The following is a 12,277-nucleotide window of genomic DNA, read 5'->3' as shown; positions in this document are numbered from 1 at the left end:
TGTGCAAGCCAGGCGAAATGGCCCTCACTCCGGTTCTACGTCGCTACTGTCCAAGCAAATGAGGTCCTCCTTTGCAGAAGAGTCGATGACTTTGCCGAACACTGCCTTCTCAGCTCTCTCCAGGTCATCCTCGCTTTCACTATCGTGGAAGTGTAATGGCGAGTCTTCTCGCGAAGTGGTTGGCTTGGCAAGAGAGGCTACAGGACGGTCCACACAGCTCTTCTTCTTGCCCGGTCTTGGCGCGAGGTCAATGTCTCTCTTGGAAACTTGGAGCGCGGCGAGGGCGTCGAGCTGCGTGCGGAAGAGCCTTCAGTACGAGGTACGTAAGACGTGCAGGAGACCAAGTTACCTTGCTCTGCAGCTGAGGGTCAGTCGTCTTCCGCCCATCCTTCGCGGTTGGATCGAACCCTAGCTGCTTGATAAGATGAGCGGAATACGCATTCTTGTGGGGTTTCCTGTTCTCCTCGTCGCTCGCTTCCGATTCGCTCTCGGTATCAGATACTTTGGCCACCCGGGCCTTCCCGCCTGGCTTTTCCTTTTCTTCCTTCTTGACCTTCTGCGTCTGCTTCTTAGCAAACTCTCTCGCAGTAGCGACCGCTTTGGACCCCGCCTTGTCTCGTTTGAGGAGCTGCTGCAGAGCGCGATCGGCTTCCAGGGTCGAGGCTTTGCGTGATGCTTTCGCTTGAGCGTCGCGGCCCATTGACTCGGAAAGGAAGAGCGTTTTCGAGTCGCCCGAGCCTGAGATGACATGGCCAGAGACGACATAAGTCGCGCTGTTGCTTTCGCGTTCCGGTTTCAGGCCCCATTGCTTGGCCGGATCGTAGTCCGTCTTCTTTCGCTTTGCGTAGCTCGACATCCCAGACGTCCTGATTGTCTCCGTCAGAAGATAAGTATTTTGACAGACAGATAAATGCACATACCCGCTAGAAAATTCGGCACGACCAGCTCGCTTACGCTCGACAGCGTGTTGGATGTGCCAGTCACACACGTCCGCGACGCGTCTGTCGCACCAGCTCCCACATGTCGTGCCATCCCTCCGGACAGCCTTGCACATGCCTAGATCTAGAGAGTATCCAATCACGGCAATTGATTCGACAGACTCTGGGGTGAGAGCGAGGATATTATCGGTTGGATGGGGCGTGTCGCCGGATCGCTGTATGACACGTCAGCAATACTAGGACCGTGACCAGCGTTTACGGACCTGGAACGGCTTGAGAATCCTCGGGTTCAGGAAAGCCACGACGGCACCTTCCTTTAGCATCGACATCTTCTCAAACGCGCCTTTGCTCCCTCCACGATAGATCTTCTCCTTCTTTCCATTCTCCTTGGTGACTACGTCGTATCCATCCGACTCGAATAGCAGCAACGACAACGACGCGTCTCCACGAATGACAGTCTGACCACCCGTCGCAGAAGAATCGCGCGCAGTACGGCACCCGAAGTCCACGAGCTTCATGTTGACGTACTTCTTCCCGCTTGGGCGAGGCGGCTCGTCCTTACGCTTGCGCTTGGGTCGCGGTGGACCTTTCGCGGGAACCGGTGCCTCCGTAGATATGTCTAGCTGGTCGACCGTATCTTCGTCCTCCTCATCTGCGCCCATCTTATCGTCACGACCGATGCCTACCGGTGCCTGACTACACTTGACTTTGCCACGCTCTGCGACCACGGCGATGGTCAGCCAGTCGCCGGATACGGGCACGTCGTAGCCCTGTTTGCTGGGCAGAAGGCGAACGACAGAGTACAACTTGGACGGCGAGAGGTAGTACCGACCCCGCAAATGATCCTGGAAGTCTTCGAACGGGATCGCACGGGAACTGACATAGGGTCAGAATAGCCTGTGACGAAGCCAGAGAGACTCACGAGAGGCGAATGCCAGAGTTAGGTTCAAGCTTCTCGAACCGAGGATCATCGAAGGGTGGTTTGTGATCTACAGGTCCAAGGACGAGGTCCTCGACTATCGCTAGACGGTCATCACGAGTCGCCCCGGTCTCCGAATCGTTGAATGAGGTGGCTACAGCAGGTTGAGTAAAAGCACTCGATCGATTCGTGGTGCCCTTCGCTAATCGTGTGTCCTCCTGTGAGTGAACCTTCGCGAGCTTCTCTAGGACTGTAGATGGCGCATGTTTCTTCGTTTGAGTACTAACAGCATGTGATGAAGATGATGACGATGTCACTGTCGTGCTAGCAGCCGGTCTTGGCCGCTGCTCCGTGACAGGTAAGCTGGTCGAAGGCCGTTCTGCATGACTGAGTTTCCTCTTCTTCTCTGCAACGGATTTTTGTATGTAAGACTTCGCCAATGCCAATGCGTAATAGACTGCAGTACGTACTAGGTGACGGCGTTGCAGGGGCGAGTAGATTCCCGGAATGCGGTCGCCGCTTCGGAGATTCAGGGGCAACAGGCAAGCCCACCTCAGTTCCAGTGAGCTGAGCTTGTAGCGCAGCGATCTGACGGCGCAGCTCGGCTTGCCGCTCCTGCTCCAATGCCTTCTTGCTTGACGAAGACTCCATTGTGAATGGCAGCTATAATATCAATTCAGTGTGCCCTCCTTAAAAGCAGGATAAGACACTCCTGTAAACTGATCAGTCTACAGGCGACCACACGAAATGAGTCGCCACGCACTGGATGTCGCCCCGTTGCTGCCTATTATCAGGATCCAATATTTCTCCGTCAGTCTTTACACGATGCTACTGGTTACGCTGTCGTGCAGTGATGTGGGCACGCAGCATGAGACTTGACGACGGCCAGGTCGAGCAACGAGGACGACGGAAGGGAACAAGACACGTCGCACATGTGACGCGACGCGACAACAAAGCGCGAACGCGGTCACATGAGCATTTGATCCCCTTCGGCGCTTGTCTGAAGTTGCTTTGACCTTCGCAAGCCTTCGCACCGGGATGGCGCTTCGACTTGGACGGTTGGGCGTCCTCACACATCTTGGTCCTGGTATCCCCGACGGCGTGCTTATGTGTCAAAAACACACTGCATTGATTTCATTGAGGCGTCTTCGCAAATATTCAATCGGTTGTCCATCATTATGTCAAGCACGGAGTCGGACGACTCTCCGCTGCAGATTCGCAACGTCGTGGTCAAGATGCGATCTCGTGTGCACCTTTCCTTTGACAGGAAAAATCTCGATGCATCCCCGTGCTAAATTACAGCTCGATGTGCCAAGACTGCAGCGCCGTGACCGACAAAAGGTTGCTTGACAATGTCCGTGGGCTTCCCTGCTGATTCGCTTGGAATGCTCCGAACACCGGGCGATACCAGGGCCAAGTCATGACCTCAATACGGGCACGTTGTGGGCGATGGCAACATGGTTACCAATGCTTTGACTTCCGGGCCTGTGGCCACTGCCAAAACGGGCCTTGTGCCATCTCCAGCTTCAGGGGTTCTTTGTGTCCGTACGGCCACAATGCCCCAACTACGCCTCTGAAATATATTTAATGGGTAGTGAATGCACTCAGACTTTCACCTGTCTCCTTCCCAAGGACAGACACCCGCCATCTCCCTCAACTCCAGATCTCACCCGTCACACGATTTCGCTATGGGCAGCAGACGAAGACGCAATAACAACGTCCTGGACAGTGTAAGTCTTTGGTTACCTTATAGGAATACTCTACACGTATGTTGACATCATCCCGTTTTCAATTAGAACCGCCAGCTGGATCAGCAGATAGAGAAGCAGACGGAGATGCTGAGGCACTACAGCCCTGAGCAGCTCCAGTACATGTCGGTCTCTGCGACTCCTAATGGGCAAGGCATCCATATACACTGGCACGAAGAGAGGCAAGACACTGTCAATTTTCCAGCGTTGATGTTCCTCGCGCTTGCGGAGCAAGCGCGTCAGGGCATGGGCCCGGGCGCAGTCGAGGACGCAGACGCAGCCATAGAGCAAGCCTTTAGCGACGCCGGCGACAATGACACAGAAGATGGGGAAGAAGAGGTCGATATCGCCGCCATCCGTGCGCAAGACCGATACCGCAGCCCGACGGAGCCCGTTCCGGGCCACTACGATGCCTCGCCGTTGCGCCGTGGCATGAGCGTCGATGCGGGTGCGCGCAACGCAGAATGGTGTCCTGACGCGTGGATGGGTCTGAACACAAGCAGTGCGCATGCGTCCAGGAAGTTCATCAAGGCGGAAAATGATGGTGTCTTCGAGATCATCCCGGACCCGCCGACGCCGTCAGACGGGTGGGGGGTCTCGGAGTATGCGCCCTCTCCTGCAGCGGAGGCGGGGTCTGAGTACACGTATGAACCCTCGCCTGACAGTGCGGTGGGGGGCGCGGGATCAGAGTATGCGCCTTCGCCCGTGGCCGGAGACGCGGGATCTCACTTTGCACCCTCGCCTGGTGCCGGAGACGCTGGATCTTACAGTAAGTACGCACCGTACGGAACGTCCGCACGCGCTGATGAAGACTTTCAAGGCAGGGAACCAACCCCGCAGTCTGCTCAGGTACTCCCTGATGCAGCGCCGATCCTGTCTCCAGCCTCGGTCCATTCAGAAACCACCTCCCAAGGGTCGCTCCACTTCCCCGAATGGATCCCTCCTCCGCCGCCTCCTCCTCCCGCCGATATGCCGGCTCCTCCCGTATTCCCGAGGAGCCGTCTCATACGCAGGCGCTACGGGACACGTTTTCTGAATCCCATCCACGATTACTGGATGTTGCAGCAGCAACAAATGATGACGGATTATCATGATGCTAACCAAAATGGTTCGTTTACTTGCGCTGCACTCTGCAACTTAAATTTTGTCTGATTTTTGGCTCTAGGTAGCGACGGGTCGTCTGAGCACCTCGAGTTTGTGCAGGGATCGTCGAGTGGGCAACCTCGTCAGCGGGACTACTAGATCTCACAATCTAGCAGCAGTCCCTGGTTGGTTTGGTTCTCTGAAATAGGCTTCTCCCTTCGCCGCAGTGATACATGCATGTCATCTTTTTATCTATCCTCGCATGTACTACTGAGTCGAACTTTGCTTTTATGGTCACGTGGTCGACGAAATACAGTTCTATTAGAGCGTCCGTAGTTTTTCTCATCATCAACTTGAATCCGGCTTCAGCTCGTTTTTGTTTCTCGTTCAGTGCTTCAACTGTAGTGAGGAGGAGCAAATTCTAAGCTTGACTTGCAATCGAATATGTCTTGCACTTTGCGGACGGAATTCAATGATCGATGTAAGCGCTGCCTACTGGCAGTGAGTAACTTGATGCTTTGCTCATGCACGCGTAACAGAACAACCAGTACGGTTCCGAACCATTGAGCGAACAGTAATTTCCATGAGAGAACCGCGCACAAAGTTCCGACGAACGTCACGACGAGTCCGGATGCCTAGTAGCGCGACGTGGATCCGACATTGGGTTCGCCTGGAAGGCATTGCACCAAGAATCTACGCTACGTATCTCCTCGGATCGCTGTACGCTGAGGTGATTGCTTTGAAGAACCAATAAGATCAGTCATTCCTATTGATAATTTATGCCTCACAGTTTGACACTCGCCATTGGCATGACGCGCCGGCAAGTCAGCCTTGGGTAACGCAAGAAAAATCCCCTAAAATGACGCAAAGACAAGACTCAGACTGTATCAGGCATCGCACCGCCCTCACGGCACCGTGATACGGACGGCTCTTGCAGTACAGATCGCCTTCGCAGAGCAGTTGTTCACAGACGGTCCCTGACTGTAGTCGGGCCACGCAACTCCAAAAAGCCAACGACGCCGACGGTCCTCGTGAAGCTTGTGATGAATGAAGGACACCCGCCTGGCCGTTATTCAACGTCACTGGCACTCGCCACCTTTGTCGTTCGTCCCATCAGCGCGCGCATTTTCGTCCCAAAAAGTACGCGAACCATACCGAAGAACCCTAGGCCTCTTCCATCGCCACTCGACTCAACAGGGCCCTTGTTGCCATGCAGACACGTGCATACAGCCGGAATACAAAGCCACCTAGCTGGGCCGCCGCACGGCGTCCCCTGAATGGCAATTTTGCCGTTTGGTTGCTTTGCAATATCATTGTCGCGCGGCGGAGCGTGTCAGTTGGCGTCTGTCCGTCTCCGCCGGGCTGTTAATTATTGGGACAATGGACGAAGCCTCGAGGTTCAATCTGCCATGATTGGATTATTTGGCTACAAGAAGAATCCCCAATCTGGATGTGGCCACCCGCCAGACGACGCTTCTGCGCATTCATATCGTGATCAAGTGCGTCTCCCACTGGCATCGCGACCATTGTCCTCTGCGCATCGCGATAGCTAGTGCTCGCATATTTAATGGACTCATGAGCGGTGCGGCATGGACTCGCTCCTCCCCTACTAGAGCGTTCGGTTTCGACTGAACCATATTCTTTCACATCTCTTCTACTGCAGCCTTTCCTTTGCATTACCGTGAACCCTGCTAAAATCGATCGTGCGATAATGGCCTCACATTCCGGTAACAGTCAGGGGTACGTGTGATATCCTTAGCGTCCAGTCCTTCCCGCTGAAAACGCTTCTATAGACTCTCAGATAGTAGTCACAACGATCCAAACGCGCCTATTCTCGTGGCAGAGAAGTCAGAAGTCTCTGATTATAAGACACCGTTTCCTTGCAGGCTCTACGGGTGCACGGTAATTGTGACGCCGACGGTGAAAGGGGTCGCGGCACACCTAGCCTCCGCTCACGGGATCCATGAACCACACCGTTGCCCTTGGCCGGATGGCCATCGTAGGGAATTCAGGGAAATCCAGACGATATCGGTCTTCCGACATATCATAGACCAACACGGCTGGAAGTTTACCTGGCGATGCCCTTGGTGCGGAAAGGAACATCCGCTCGGTACGAGGAAAGAGAATGCACGAAGGCATAGCCTGAAATGCGATGCGTGGGTCTTTTACTAAAATCACTCCTCCGCGCATCTCATACTAACCCATGGTCTTCCTACTAGTCGTCGTTATCCCGTGACCGACAGTCAAACCCCCTGCGATCCTGCCCAGGCCTTGGCCGTTCTAAGAGACGTGCAGAAGCTCGTCGAGGAACGCCCTGAAATTGCTATCAATCTGTTCGCGAATTGTCCCGTTCTGTCTCTTTCTACCCCAACCGACGCTCAGCAAGAGGCCAGCGATCCCACTAAGCTCTGGCACGTCATCCAAGATCTGCAGGAACTCCTTAAGGAACGCCCGGAACTGGCTCAAGATCTGCTCGAGAAGTTTCCCAATATCTTTGGCACCCTTGAAGATCTAGAGCTCAAGTTGTTGGAACAGTAGAGTCCTTTGGAATAGGGGGTTCGGGTCGTTGGCACCGCAAGTCGAACATACAGATGCGCGCTGGTCGTGCACCACAACTGCCGTTCACATGGAGCTCTCAGCTTATTTTATGTCGCTACGATGTTTCATCGCTGCTGGACGGTCGACTGATGTATGACTCGTGTACGTTCTCTTCTCGCCGCTCATTTGTCATACCCTGCTTGTAGCCCATAGACAATCTCAGTCCCTCTGATCTTGTCGTCTTGATACTATATGTACACACTCTTTTCCGCATTGCTTTTCATCACTCTCTGGTACCGGTTCTACTGTATTGCATACTCTATTTCGCCGACTCGCAATATAATCCAGTTATCACAGGAGTCAAACGCCATGCACCGATTTCGTAGTCATCAGTCCGCATAATCGGCATGAACATGTCCAGCCCCTTGTCGTGCACCAATTGGATAACACCAGAAGCGAAGGCGGTAATCGTCCTGCAAGTCTGATCGTATCCTGGGTCCCACCGTGATTGTGGGTCTCGCGCGGTCCTCATGTTGCTGGAGAGGGGTAAGTGCGCGTGTCTCATACGATCGGGAACAGCAAATTCATTACTGTAACGCGCGAACCATTTAGTGACCAGCAATGCAGCTTCAGGACAAACCATCACCGGCTATAGCTACTCACTAGCCACCAACCATGGATGCCTAGCCATTCGTCCTATAACACGCCACTCAGCCGCCTGCATCATATGTAAGTCGCGACGGGGATGCCTTCTGCAAGTCCACCGCTTCATGCTTATAACGTTCGCTAACACACCGCGTCAAACCATCATCGTCATTGTCACGGAGATGCCACCAGTTTCGCGGAGTGTAGACAGTCAAGCTAGGCCAGCCCCGTGAGATAAGCAAGCTCGATGACACATTGAGGCGCATTCGCACCCGGTATCTGTTCCCTGATCCGACTCGTGAACCTGCAGAGCTCTTGGTCTCAGCCTCATGCACCAAATCAAGGCACAATTCGCGGATTGCCGTAGGGTTCACCTGATCCGGCTTTAGCAACGGGACGAAGATGTATATTTCTCGCTGTCTATCGATCTACCCACCAGTGCAAACCACCGACTGATGGTCCTGTCAAGCGACTGACACGCCACCAGTCATATTCTGCGATCTCGCCGGAGTCTGGAGACGAGCTCGCGCCAATCTTGTATATAAGAACAACGCACCGAGTCTCAGCGACCAACGCCCTCAAACCCCACGTACTTCACTATCGCCGCAGACGAACTACCGCGGACAATGGCTAACATTGATCTGTCCCACCACCTCTCCGCGGAAGCGCGTCTCCGCAAACCTACGGCCATGAAAGAGATCTGGCGACTTGCTTCGCGCAAGCCAAATATGGTGTCTCTAGCCAACGGTCTGTCAGATCGTAATATGAGACATAATAGTGGTCCTCACGAACGACCCTCATGACGCAGGCGATCCTCCAAACACACTCTACCCAATCAAAAAAGTGTTGTTTGAGATCGCCTCTCCCTGGGGCGACGACCCCGTCGCAGCCTGGAAGACAGAGGGCTCCAACACGGCAACGCAAGTAATCAGCGCGACGCGCGACGGGCCTTCTGTCCTCCCTGTCAAGAAGGCCATGCAGTACACGAACGGGGCCGGGCACGTCGAGACGCAGAAGGCAGTCTCAGAGCTCGCGCACGCGTACCACCACCCGCCGAATCACGTCATAACCTTGACGCTCGGGAACGGAGATGCTGTCACGAAGTGCTTCCGGCTGTTCGGGAACCCTGGGGACCACTTCCTCGCGGACGAGTTCACGTTCAGCGCGCTCGTCCAAGCGGCCATCCCGCAAGGTATCAAATGGGTCCCGGTAAGGATGGACGACGGAGGGATGCTTCCGGAACAGTTGGAGAAGATAATGGTGAATTGGGACGCCACGCGAGGACCAAGACCGCATGTTCTCTATACCATCCCGTCAGTATCAACGACGGGGCAGAGCATCGTGCGTGACTGACCACCCACGCGTAGATGTGGACAAAATCCAACAGGTTCGACGTTGAGTGTAGAGCGGCGCCGGAAGATCTATGAGCTTGCTCAACGATTCGACCTCATCATTATCGAAGACGGTGAGCGAAACCTATCCATACGGGCTGACTTCCCCTGAGGATGTCGAATTTGCAGATCCGTACTACTTCTTGCAGTTCCCCTCGAATTCTGCCGCAGATACAACATTCACCCCGTCCTTCTTGTCAATGGATGTAGATGAACGTGTCGTCCGGGTCGACTCGTTCAGCAAGGTCATTGCTCCGGGCACGCGGCTCGGGTGGATAACGTCCAGCGCGCAGTTCCACGAGCAGCTAGTCGCTCTCACGGACGCGTCCAGCCAGCACCCCCACGCGTTCGGCCAGATGTTCCTCAGCGAGCTCCTAGGTCCAGAAGGGTGGCAGCTACCGGGGTTCGACAAGTGGGTACGCGGTCTCGGGATGGAGTACAAGCGCCGCTGCGACTTCTTCCTCGACTTGTTCGCCAAAGAAGTCGCCACTACTGGCCTTGCGGAGGCGATCGCGCCGGAAGCCGGTATGTTCGTCTGGACGCGTATTCATATCAGCAAGCATCCTAGATACCGGAAAAGTATCGCGAGCTCTGAAGAAGTGAAGGTTCCTCGCACGAATTGCAAGCAACTAATGGAGGAGTTGTTCGACACGTGCCTTGACGAAGGTCTGGTGGTGATGCCCGCGTCCATCTTCAAAGTAGACTCAGACGCGCAGTATGGTGATCCCGAAGATAATATTGAGGACGTGAGTAGAGTCTTGCGCATCTCTTGCTCGTTCCGCTCAACTATTGCGACTCAATAGCGATTGAACTATTTCCGCCTGACTTATTGCGGGACGGAGGAGATCATGACGACAGGTCTATCGACGCTCGGGAGAGCTCTCAAGCGCTTCTTCGCGGATTAACTAGTTCAAAGCAGTCGAAGTCAGTTCCCTGCACGCGTAGGAATGAAGTTAACCGCGACATACTGTGCTTACCAGGAAATATTCTTGGAGATCAAGTTAACGCATTACCTGTACAACAGAACTCGTACCTCCTTGTTTCTAGTCCTTTCAGTAGTAAAGCACGATTGTAGGAACGTGTTGTTCACAGTCGTTCGTGTCATGATGGTCGTTGCAAAGAGAGGACGGTCGCGCCGGTGATACAACGAGCGCTTACACTCCCGGATATGGCGATGACTTCAGCCCTGCCCCTCAGCCACAGCTCAGTGTTTCCGTGCGACCAACTCTCGACTAGGATCACTGACTATCACACAAACTTACTACGATGGCAACAAGACCGCTCAACGATGATGAAGTGCTCACGGAGATGAACAAGATGGTGTGCTCGCTACGTTGCACGACGAGATGGACCGACTCATGACGCTGTTGCTGTGGCCAGGTGGCCTTCATCAGGCAGGAGGCGTTGGAAAAGGCGCGAGAGATTCGCGTGAAGGCCGACGAGGAGTTTGCGATTGAGAAGGTGCGTCCCCCATTGTAATGCATTGGACGTGTGTTGAAGCCTAGAGCGAGTCTAGGCGAAGCTGGTGAAGCAGGAGCAGCAAGCCATCGACGCGCAGTACGAGAAGAAGCGTAAGGGTGCGGAGGTTGCGCAGAAGATGTATGTGGTGCACTCTAACCGCCGGTCTTTTACTGACCACGGCGTACACCCAGTGCACAATCCACCCTGACGAACAAATCCCGACTGCGGCTCTTGCAGCAGCGCGAGGAGCACCTCCAGGACCTCTTCCTCTCCGCGCGCGAGCTTGTTAACGATCTCGCGCAGGACGAGTCGCGCTACGTGCAGTTCCTCGAGGGCGTAATCGTGCAGGGCTTCCTCCAGCAGCTCGAGCCAGATGTCACCGTCCACGCGCGCGAGACGGACGTCGAGATCGTCGCCCGCGCGGCGGATGGCGCCTCGAAGCAGTACATCGAGATCAGCGGGCGGACGGTCTCTGTCACGGTAGAGGGAACACTCAGCAAGGATCTGTGAGTCTTTGTGCACACAATTGCTGCAGGGTTGCTCATTGCGACCTCTGCGCTACAGTGCCGGTGGTGTGAAGCTTGTGAGCGGGACCTCGCGCATCACCATCGACAACACCCTTGATGAGCGGTTGAGACTATTGGAGGATAGGGTACGTCCAGCATCGTGACAGTCGACGTTTGTCCTGTTGGCCTCATGTCCTTCGTCCAGATGTTGCCTGAAATCCGGAACAATCTGTTTGGCCCGAACCCGAACCGCAAGTTTTATGCGTAACTGGTTACGACACCCCTATAACTCGGTCTCGGATCGTTCACCTCTGCAAACACCTACTGTATCTCACTTGCCACTCGATGTTGCAAGGAATATAAAGAGCAATGATTGCTGTCGAGACGTTCACTTCCGTGGTTTCACAAATTTGTACAACGACGCAGCTACAACGACACAAGTTTGCCATCATGGGCAGTGGGACGCAAGTGTGGCCCGTTACAGGTATGTCTCAAATGGCCAATCACTGCGTGTCGCATATCTCCACAACAGGGCAAGTTGATTACCTTCGTGTATGTGCGCATGCTCCGTGTTGATATGTATCACGTCCGCGCATGCCTCTGGCATATTTACATGCGTATGAATAGGTACAGTCCTTCGTTTGCCTCGTCTACCTGTTATTTGAGGCGTCAGTCGAAATTCCGAATGAGCGCATCACTGGTGTGTCGTCCGGTACCGCTCAATTCGTATGGCTTCGCTGAGGTCGTATTTGCTGAATGCAGATGTCATGCTATGTGGCTATCGTTCATATTGACCACATCTCGTCCCCTTTTGGAACGTACGCCCATCCAACACCGATGTTTACTCATCTCTGCTCAATGTTCGCATCGCGCTCGACCTGGTAACTGCACAGCCTCGCGCACGCGGAGACGGGGCATGAACAGCAGGCATCGGAGTCCGAGCCTGTGTATCCCATTCGCGCCGGCTGGCACTGCGCAGAGCCGTCGCAACGATTACGCCAACTCGGGATGCATGAGTGTCGATATGTCAAATGGGGCGGTCGAATCT

The 12,277-nt window shown here is 54.5% G+C and overlaps 4 protein-coding genes across 4 annotated transcripts; 3 read left to right on the top strand and 1 right to left on the bottom strand.

Moving 5' to 3' along the window:
* Window positions 1-24: 24 nt before the first annotated feature.
* B0H18DRAFT_1120236 (uncharacterized protein) lies at window positions 25-2,508 on the bottom strand (the record flags this gene model as incomplete). Its single annotated transcript, XM_048034075.1, has 6 exons — window positions 25-291; window positions 350-866; window positions 921-1,153; window positions 1,202-1,814; window positions 1,861-2,263; window positions 2,328-2,508. 6 exons carry the CDS (start codon window positions 2,506-2,508, stop codon window positions 25-27), a joined length of 2,214 nt encoding a protein of 737 aa, XP_047892226.1.
* Window positions 2,509-3,974: 1,466 nt separating this feature from the next.
* B0H18DRAFT_451853 (uncharacterized protein) lies at window positions 3,975-5,049 on the top strand. The gene is made up of 2 exons (XM_048038158.1): window positions 3,975-4,713; window positions 4,771-5,049. Exons 1-2 carry the CDS (start codon window positions 4,038-4,040, stop codon window positions 4,845-4,847), a joined length of 753 nt encoding a protein of 250 aa, XP_047892225.1. The 5' UTR covers window positions 3,975-4,037; the 3' UTR covers window positions 4,848-5,049.
* A 3,448-nt stretch (window positions 5,050-8,497) lies between these two features.
* On the top strand, window positions 8,498-10,167 carry B0H18DRAFT_878380 (L-tyrosine:2-oxoglutarate aminotransferase; the record flags this gene model as incomplete). Its single annotated transcript, XM_048040617.1, has 5 exons — window positions 8,498-8,618; window positions 8,680-9,184; window positions 9,239-9,336; window positions 9,392-10,008; window positions 10,066-10,167. The coding sequence occupies 5 exons, from the start codon at window positions 8,498-8,500 to the stop codon at window positions 10,165-10,167; spliced, it is 1,443 nt and encodes a 480-aa protein (XP_047892224.1).
* A 247-nt stretch (window positions 10,168-10,414) lies between these two features.
* B0H18DRAFT_451764 (ATPase V1/A1 complex subunit E) lies at window positions 10,415-11,653 on the top strand. The gene is made up of 6 exons (XM_048038157.1): window positions 10,415-10,582; window positions 10,643-10,723; window positions 10,779-10,861; window positions 10,915-11,229; window positions 11,288-11,375; window positions 11,435-11,653. Exons 1-6 carry the CDS (start codon window positions 10,529-10,531, stop codon window positions 11,495-11,497), a joined length of 684 nt encoding a protein of 227 aa, XP_047892223.1. The 5' UTR covers window positions 10,415-10,528; the 3' UTR covers window positions 11,498-11,653.
* The last annotated feature ends 624 nt before the right edge of the window (window positions 11,654-12,277 follow it).

This window comes from Fomitopsis serialis, assembly GCF_022376445.1.
Source record: "Fomitopsis serialis strain Sig1Antser10 chromosome Unknown B0H18scaffold_44, whole genome shotgun sequence".
In the NCBI taxonomy this organism is placed as follows: Eukaryota; Fungi; Basidiomycota; class Agaricomycetes; order Polyporales; family Fomitopsidaceae; genus Fomitopsis; species Fomitopsis serialis.
The sequence above is the reverse complement of the archived record's forward strand: the minus strand, read 5'-3'. Positions and strand labels throughout refer to the sequence as shown.

What these genes read in the sequence shown, in the direction of transcription:
- B0H18DRAFT_451764 (XM_048038157.1), top strand. Translation starts at nt 10,529, where the DNA reads ATGGCAACAAGACCGCTCAACGATGATGAAGTGCTCACGGAGATGAAC. An exon ending in TCACGGAGATGAACAAGATG is followed by an intron (nt 10,583 to 10,642) that starts GTGTGCTCGCTA and finishes TGCTGTGGCCAG; the next exon opens with GTGGCCTTCATCAGGCAGGA. An exon ending in GCGGAGGTTGCGCAGAAGAT is followed by an intron (nt 10,862 to 10,914) that starts GTATGTGGTGCA and finishes GCGTACACCCAG; the next exon opens with TGCACAATCCACCCTGACGA.
- B0H18DRAFT_451853 (XM_048038158.1), top strand. Translation starts at nt 4,038, where the DNA reads ATGAGCGTCGATGCGGGTGCGCGCAACGCAGAATGGTGTCCTGACGCG. An exon ending in TCATGATGCTAACCAAAATG is followed by an intron (nt 4,714 to 4,770) that starts GTTCGTTTACTT and finishes TTTTGGCTCTAG; the next exon opens with GTAGCGACGGGTCGTCTGAG.